General features: G+C 27.4%; 1 protein-coding gene across 1 annotated transcript; it reads right to left on the reverse strand.

The window, feature by feature from the left end:
- Positions 1 to 229: 229 nt before the first annotated feature.
- Positions 230 to 5,922, reverse strand: LOC111639511. Its single transcript, XM_023385403.1, has 6 exons — positions 5,745 to 5,922; positions 1,544 to 1,628; positions 1,406 to 1,469; positions 1,203 to 1,335; positions 1,023 to 1,135; positions 230 to 799 (listed from the first exon to the last, which is right to left on the reverse strand). Exons 1-6 carry the CDS (start codon positions 5,881 to 5,883, stop codon positions 662 to 664), a joined length of 672 nt encoding a protein of 223 aa, XP_023241171.1. The 5' UTR covers positions 5,884 to 5,922; the 3' UTR covers positions 230 to 661.
- Between the last annotated feature and the right edge of the window lie 3,756 nt (positions 5,923 to 9,678).

The raw sequence follows: 9,678 nt of genomic DNA on the forward strand, positions 1-9,678 counted from the left end.
ATTGTGCGAACAAATTTTTCTTTTATAAATTTTGCCATTTTCGGGCTCAGAATATTGTCAAGAACAAATTATTTTCTTAGGATATTCTAATAAAAACTTTTTGATTTTAAAACTGGTTTTTTTATTGAATTTTTAAAGTTTAAAAGTTTAAAAAGATATTTCAATAATTACATAAAACTTTTATATTTTAATGACTTTGATTAAAAAAAAACAACAACATTACAATATATTTGTTACATTTATTTTTATTTACAATATAATTTGAACAATTTGCCTGACTATATGAGAAACATACTTCTCCACATATATTTGTAAAAACATAGTATATGTATATAATGTATACATATATATTTATATAAGAATGATATTTAATAAAATACAGCAAATAATAGTCAAATTAATAAATCAGATATATTTCTTTAATGACTAAATTTGGACAATTTGAAAACTCTCCAAATTTTTAATTGGTTGTTTCCAAGTTTTATGCTTTGGTAAACTTGTTATTTACATAAACTCTTTTAGACTAGTTTGTATTTTGAGAATCATTGTTTAAGTTGCATCTTGAAATGACTAGGATGCAGATTCTGTGATCCATTAGTGGATTAGTCTGATATTAAATATGTACATCAGAGTTTCTCTCTCTCTCTCTGATATAAATATCTTATATATAAAAATGTTTATCATATTCTTTAAATGTTAACTGAATCTTTGGAGTATGACTGTTGTTGATACCAATGCTACTCTTGTTCCATTGATAACTTAGCTGGTCAGACATCTCAATACTTTGCATCCAAGAAAGCTGTAATAAATAATTTCTTTAATTTAAATGTCATTTAAAAGAGAGAATTAGAAGAGCTTTAACATACCTTTAATTGAAAAATAGAAAGAGTTAGATCATATATACAGTTTAAAACAAAGAGAAGTATTGGATCCCATCCACCACTGAAAGAAGTTAATAGTAGGATAAGATTGTTAGTATCATGCAAAAGACCCAGTTAATTCAATTATTCAATTTCACTCACTCGTCTCTGATAGCTGTCTGAATTTCTTCGTAGGTGAAATGCGTAATGAAGGGGATTAGCCCAATCTTGCTGAATCAGCAAGGGATAATCATGTGGGTGTAATTTTCTTTCATCTGTAAATGATTTATTTTGTTACATCATTCATTTAATTCATGTCTGTACATAAAGTATTATACTTACATCTCCTACTAGTGCTGACTTCGTATAGAGAGAATTTTGTTGGTTGTTCTCGAGAGTTGTAACAATGAAGAAGTAATTGAATTAATTCTTCCACTGTTGTCCTCTCAGAAACAAGCAAACTCTTATATAATGACTTTAAAATAAAATGTAATTGTCAATTATTAAGTAGAAATTAATTTAACTAGTTAAAAAAAAGTACTTACAGCTGTCATTAAACAACTTGCATAAACTTTGACTAAACCACCTCTTCTCATTTGAAGAGAGAATCTTAAGAAACATTTTATGTCTTTTTAATAAATTTAAATGTTACTTGTGTTGTAATAATTGTAATTGATACTCACTTTGATTCTCCACGAGGATGACAAGCTTGTAATTCGGCCGGGCGAGCCTCATCATCCAAAACCATTACTGACTTAATTGGTACTCCTGCATTAAGAGAGTTAATGGAAAGACTTTTAACACACATTAATGTCAAAATAATTATGTAATGAATCAAAATTATATTTTATATAAATTACTAAAAAAAGTGTCATTACAGACAATTTACACTACTATATAAAACAAATGTATTATTGAAGTAGATCAGCTATTGAAATAGCTAGAACCAGTTTAATTGTTCAAAAAGAAAACTTGTTTTTAAGGATTAATATTAAAATAATTTAATTTCCTGGTAGTTTCATCATCATTTATAAATAAAGTAAATTAAAATATTCACTGTTTATCACAGTTGCATTAAAAGAAAAGAATATTTCTTAAAGATTCCTTTATAATAAGAGTTTAGTATCAATTTTATTAATAAATTTTTACATATATAACTTGTATTATATTATGAAGAGGACATGAAATATTTAAAGTGTTCTAATTTGCTTTAATTTCCTGTGAAGATAATCAGTATATAAATAATGTTTCAGCATTCTAATGAAAAAAAAAACTTAATTAAATTTATTGTTGTTCCTTTTTTGCTATTTTTAATTGTTTCACATATATTTTTAATTTAAAAATATTTATGATTAATTGATAAATCTGCATTCTCGAATATCTTTCTTGTTAAAAAAAGAATTGATAAATTTTTTCAACAACCTATTTCAAACAATAATGTCTAATTATTGTTTTAAAATATAGTGCCCTAAATATAATTTTAATCTGGTATTAATTATTATACAGTCAAAATACACAAATTCATTAATAAATTTTAAAAGAATTTTGACCTCAACTTTTATTGAATAAACTGTATGGATTACAACTGTTTAAAGACAACTAAATCCTAACAAACATACTTTCGCTGCATTGTTTGGATACAAAAATAGTATAATGTGATCGTTAAGTGTTTGGAAATCATTCATTAAGCTTTGTGTGTACACATTCACAGTACCAAGGAGTGAATGATTTGTCATGGTTGACCAAAGAACTTCCTTATCAGAAGTCTGTATATCAACCACCATTTCCTCATTAAGGTACAGGAAGAGAGAGAGAGTATAATCTTTCCTATAAACACTTAAGAAAGTACAATATTGGATACAGGGCATTTATCTGTGTCTTTCTAGTACTTTTATATTGTTTTCAATGAGGTCATTGATCCATTGACAAAGTGTCTACACAAGGTATAAAAACTTTCCTCAAAATAATAATGTCCAATAAATAAAAATGCTATTATATTTTCTTTTATTAAATGCTTTTACAAATAATTCATGAATCATTTGAAATATATATTTATTTACTTATTCTTACAGTACATACATAAATAATGTATTATAAAAATTCCAATTTTAAATTAATATCATAATCAATCTAAATGAAAAATCTGGTTTTTCAGAAATAATATGAAAATAAATTCATTATTCTAAATTTAATTTTAAAAAATATGAATTTATTAGTCATTTTTAATTAATTTTATTTATTTTTTTGATATTTAGGTTTTTATTAAAAACAGTATTTGATGTTTTATTTCATATTTTTATGAAACTTTTGATTGTAAATTTTCTTTATAATTGTTAAAAAATTTTGTTTTTCTTTAGTACTATTCATTTCTACAGACTGTTGCCATTTTCTTCTGTTTGTTTGAGTATGCATATGAACCCCTTTTAATATTAATTGAAAGTATCATTTTAATCTCAAAAATTTTTATTTAATTTGAAAATTTTGTAATTTAAACACAAATTATTTTTATTTTAAAATTTAAATACAGTAGCTACATTGCACAAAAAATATTTTTGTTTTTTATATTATTTACAGCAATTTTGATTAACAATATTAAATAAACATATAATTCATACTACATTTGAAATCAAGACATAAGTTGTTTTTATTATACAGCTGTAGTTGTATACTTAATAATTAAAATTCAAAAATGTAGTTATTCTTGACCTTAGTTTTTGCACATCGTTTATTATATATAATAAACTTTTAAATATTTAATCTTGCCTTTCAGTTGGAATTTATTCAAGTTTTTGAAGGACTATTTGCAAAGATCAAAGATTCTTAAGTAAATAGTTATTGCAGCATTGCAAATATTTTACTTACAGATCCTGTGACCTGAAATAATTTTTGCATCTTTGTTTGTTTTTCGAAAATTAATATTTTCTTTTTTGTGTTTTTTTTTTATAAATTTAGAATATATCAAGGAAATCTGTACAAATTATTAATTTTCATATGTAGTTTTTCCAGATTAGGAGTGGGGATGTTGACACCTTCATCCTATACCATCACTGCCATGCATTTAAACACACATTTAAAATATCCATCTCCCAATTGATATTAATGATTAAATTCTACATCTGGTTGTTTATAGGGTTTAGGGGTGGGGTGGGCCATCTAACGCATCATTAAATAGCATTGTTGTAGGACTTATAAGGCTAAAACTTTGAGGACTTGCATATTTTAATTAGAAGTGGATAAAATTTGAGTTATAAGATTTGAGGACATGATATTAAGTTAAATACAAGTTTGATAAAAAGCTACAATACTAGTTTGATACAAAGCAAGTTAAATAAAAGCTTTTAAAAATTGTTTTTTTAATTGTATAAATGGTTTTGTTAGACTAAATTATTAATCTTTTTAAGCAATCAATGGCCAATGGGTAAAACAAATAACCTAAATATGAAGGTATTTTCTCTTTTGGCAATTTAAATCTTAGATATGAGATATAATAATTATGACACAATTAAGTTTCTTTTTAATAATAATAAATTATAAATATTAAATCTATTTCTGGATTATTATTACATTATTTGCCTGTTACCTGTACACCTGGAAGGATATTGCTAGGAAGCTAGTAATTGTGATAGTGTTTAATAGTAATTTGAAATTGTGTCTTTTTAATTAATATTCTAGATTATTAAATTCAACAAATGTTTTAAAATAAAGATTACAATTAAAGAAATATTTGAGAAAAATGTAGCATAAATTCATTAATGTTTAGATAAGCAGTTTTCTAAATTGAAAAATATACATATTTAACTTCAGATAATCAAAAAAAGACATGAAATTATTTTGTTAGGACTCTATACAAAAGCAATCCAGAGAAAATCGTTAATTCAAACATTTTTTCCCATAATATTTAGCAAATTTTTTATATTTCACTTTATTATTATTGTAAAGTGAGTATTGCAACTTAAGACAATATATAAATAAATCTTCCGAAGCTTCAATACAGTACACTTGATATATTAAAACTGTTTTTGAAATATAAAAATAAATCATTTTACCCTTTTGTGAAATTTTTATATGGATTTGTATAAATATATTCACATATATGCATTTATATTCACATTATTAAGTCCCTGAACTTGCTTTTTATAAGAATTTGCTAAATATTTAGTGCCCTTAAAATAAAATTTTGGTTTTTACGAATCAAAGATCTGTAAAAAGAGAAGCAAATGGGCCTGAGGAAAGCAGTTTTTCAATTTTTATTTAGATTAGCGATTTCTGATATGATAAAACTGATAAAAAAAATAAAGCGACTCAGATTATCTTTTAATGAGATTATAATGCCGTTGATCGATACTAGAACAAGTAATAATCGGATTGCTCCAGTTTAAATTCTGCCCATTTTTTTTTTCTAATAAATTATAATTGAAATGTTATCAATTCTATTTTTAGCTTCGGAATTAATGATAATTGTTAATGTCAGTAAAGATGGAACGGCGTTCATTTCAAGGTTTCCTCTTTCAAATTAACTATTAAGTATGATTAACGTAAATGAGAATATCTATATTGTGAAGTGTTAATAGAGTGTAACTGAATTGTACTAGATAATTGTACAATTTGTATAACTCGTCATTTAATTTTGATAATGTCTTAACATGAAATAAAATTTACTTTTTGAATTAGTACTTAGTTTTTTAAATATAATTGTATTAATTATTCGTGTATTTTGTAAACTATTTAATGTATTACAGTGGAACCTTCAGTAAAGATCCTCCAATCACGTCAGTGGCCGTAGTTCAGAGGTTTGAATGTAATTCACTACGCATTCAATAGTATTTTAGTACTCCGAGTTAAATTTATTACAAATATATAAATAAAATTTGAGTAAAATCTTACCCGTTTTCCTTATCCAAACTTCCATAGTTAAGTAGAATAAGTTTGGATCGCGGTGTTTCATTTTAAATTTACTCAATAGCATTCTCACAACGTCGATACTCGTGGTCAGTGGATTGATTGATAACGTTTTGTATTCCATATCCGTACATAATACTCGAGAATAAACCTTTACCACCGTCTATAAAAAGCAAAAACTTTATTAATAAAGTATTCCAAGTAACACGATCGCTGCAATTACGCGAGTTATCTTTCATATATATCATCTTACACGGTTGCTGCTTAATGTTCATTCACAGACAAAATAATAAATACGCCGATATCAACCATACTTAATGGCTATTTATTATTCTTTATCACACAGTTTTATATGTAATATAAAATCTGTAGCCATATTTTAACATTGCTTTTAAATTTATTTGAAATTTGGCAATACAAAAGCTAGTTGAAGTCGGATTTAAATAAAAGCTAATGCTTTTATTTTATTACTATAAAAGCTAATGCTTAGGGCCTCATCTTACAATGGGCTTCGTTACAAGGATATGGTCCATCATTTAATAAGAAAAGTAAAAAGTTTCATGAAAAGGTTAAAAATCTATAGAAAAAAAAATACACATTGCATATGAAATAAGACGTTATCTCGAGAATAAATCCATCCTCGACCCTCGAACTGATCTCATTTTAATTAGAGATAAGTTATATATAGCGAATAAACCTTCGTTTTTTTAAAAAGTACGTGCTGTTTTACAAAGACATTGACAATTTCCGGTCTAAATTCCGGCGAAAGTAACTTTGTTTCCGGAATAAGATACTTGCTAGCGTACATTATGTGTATACTGTAATTTACGCTTATACTTGGCTCGAGATTCTACCTCATTTTTAAATTTTATACCTTTCATAACAGGTATATTTTTACTCTACTAACTTATTTCTTTTGGATATATTTGTTTTTATTTTGACAAGAGAAGAACTTGTTATGATAAATCGGGTTGAATGATAATATGCAAATCGGGTTTTCTTATCTCTGATTTTAATTAAAAATAATTGAAGCTAGTTTTTGCGTCGTATACAAAAATTTGTCAATTAAAACCAAGATAATTTAATCTACAGACGTATGATATTTACTATCATTTTACCATCTTATAAATAATATATTTATACTTAAATCCGGAGAAAAGAGGAAGTATATAGAACTATCCTCCTGTGAAAACGGAAGGATGAATTCACAGGCCATAAATGGCACTCCTGCAGAGATTTTTCATTTCGATAACTTCTTCCGAATGTTTAATTCATTTCCGTTAGCGATAGGAAGTGGACGAGATGATAATTTGCACCCCTCTAAAGCGACTTGAACCTCGAATTGAGACGTGTTGAGGTCATTTGGGTTGTTTTAATTTTATTTTCGTTTAAGTAACCGTAAAAAATAAACCGGATTTGACGTAAGTTGTGATAGGACAAGATGCATTTGTGTCAGGATGTATCATGCAAGGACGGGGTTGGGAAACACAATACTTTTTGGTCACATGATCCATTTAGCTTCACTGGGGGCGTTATTGTAAGCTTAGCTTCTACATCCGTTAGACACATTCAGAATCTTTGTAGTTCATCGATTCGGTTGCCATGTTTTGCTACCACGTGTTTGGATTAACAAACGCCTCCAACCGAGATACATAAAGCAATATTAAAATAGAATCACAGAGGAGAGGATATACATATTTTTTTCTTTTAATTTTAAAATAAATTACGTTACAAAATATAAAAATTCAGATTTATTTATGCATTTAAATTGTGATAGTAACAATGACGAAAATCGATGAATTAAAAGGGAAATTTCAAGCTGAAGAAACATCAAGTGCTTTTAAAGAAAAATAAGAAATGAAATTGCACAAATTACATGGAACTATAGACAATGGCCCTATTCAAAGATCATCATATGAAATGTACTAAAAATATAAGTTGCAATAAGAATATTGAACATAAAATTAATTTATTTTATATTCAGACAGATAAATTACCAAAACCCCAAATAATAAATAAATAAATAGACGACGAGTCGATCCTTCACATCAAAGAAGTTCAGTTTTAAAATCGAATGAGACAAAAATAAAATATAAACACTATTATAAGCTTAGAAAAACTTGTGCCATATCAAAGTGAAGTGCATCGTTTGACAAATTGACGGAAACGTAGGAATAACTATAATCATGCAGAAGTTTTTTATTAATTAAATTCTTCCCGGTAACGAGTGCACTTAACTTTGCTGTAATTGGTGCTTTTGTCATTTGAAATCTCAACAATGCGATTGGATAACGTTATCTATAACGAGACACCACCATAATAGCATGTAACCAGTCGAGATTCCGTGTGTCACGATATACATCTGCCAGAAGACGGATGAAAGATGTAAAGCAATTAACATAGTAGTTTTTTATAACGGGAATCCTGGCTTATACTAATTCGTAGACCACAATACATCGACCTTCGTCGAAAGCCCTGTCCTTGCCAGTGTCGGGTGTCTATTCACAAACATTCCACCTTTACCTGGTCAACCGAGCGGAACACACTTGAGAAGGTCATTTCTATCGTCTAACACATCAAACTTTTGTTCTGTTGTCTGTTAGAGAACGTCTATCAAAAAAAATGCCTTGTGAGGTAATGATTTATAACTTCTTCTACCCGAAAGGTAGAAATAAAAGTATAATTTTGAGCATTAAGTAATATGGATTATGCCAAGGATGCAAAATTAATTAAAAATTTTCGCAGAAGAATATAAATAATTGAGCATTGTTTGAGTAAATTATGGTTATATCTCATTTTAATCTTCTTCAATTTGTCGTTTTTATGCACCACGATTATAAAATGCATTTGATTATAACTGTTTTATGAGTTAAATAACTGAAGTACGACCTTGTCTAGTGGCTCTCGAGAGTGCAAGCTCTTTAATTAGTTTGAATTATAGGAAGATGGCCTTATATAAAAAACTACTATCACTTAAACCTTTAATTATCGTCCATAAAACTCGAACTTGGAATCTGGTTTTGAGGAAAGTATATGGGAATTGTTAACTTAATCGTTTCTTGCAAAAAAAAGGAATAAAAATGAACAATTGTCGTAGATAAAAAAAAATGCATCTTTGTATGCAAAACAATTTCACTACGCAACAGCTTTGAGTTACGATTCTAACAAAGATGTTATGACACAAAGAATTGTGTCAGGGACTCGTGATTTTAAATTGTTTGTTCTTTATTTTCCATAGAAAGGAAAAAGTTAGCCGACTTTATATTGCATCAACGTATTGTCAAACGTTCTTTGATGATAAATAATTATCGGTTGTTTGCATGAAGGAAAAAAATTTTACAATGACTTGCACCGAACAATACAGAGAATGCGACCCTTAAATTGCAGTAATATATTTATTTTATGCATATAATTTTTAAAAGTTCTCATTATTTTCTTATTGTTTTTATTAATTTTAATTTATCTAATTACCTATTTATGTAGCCTGTGGTAAGGCTCATTAAATATAGTAGACTCGTCTTATTATAGATAATAGAGGACTTAGTTATCTTCTTCCGGGACTGCAGGATAAAAGTTAAACTATACGATTTAATCGTAACTTTACAAAGTTCCGATATAGGCAGTTGATGCTGAATATATCCTATAAAACACGCCATTTATAGTCTTATTTCTTACGATAAAGTGTATATCCTTACGCTATACAACTCTACTCGGGCTTATTTCACAAATAATTTTTATAAGTCTCTTATACTTCAGTGGAAACCGATGAAACACGGGTTAAAAATAGACATTTCCAGGTCTATACACTCCAAAAGGTGGTAATGATTACAAATGTCGATACGGGACAAAGTACAGTGAATGGCCTTGACCTTGTCCTTTACGTAAAACTAACACGAACTGAACCCCGCGGGGGTAACTT

This window comes from Centruroides sculpturatus, unplaced genomic scaffold (genome assembly GCF_000671375.1).
Source record: "Centruroides sculpturatus isolate CEXI.00-Female unplaced genomic scaffold, Cexi_2.0 scaffold1271, whole genome shotgun sequence".
In the NCBI taxonomy this organism is placed as follows: domain Eukaryota; kingdom Metazoa; phylum Arthropoda; class Arachnida; order Scorpiones; family Buthidae; genus Centruroides; species Centruroides sculpturatus.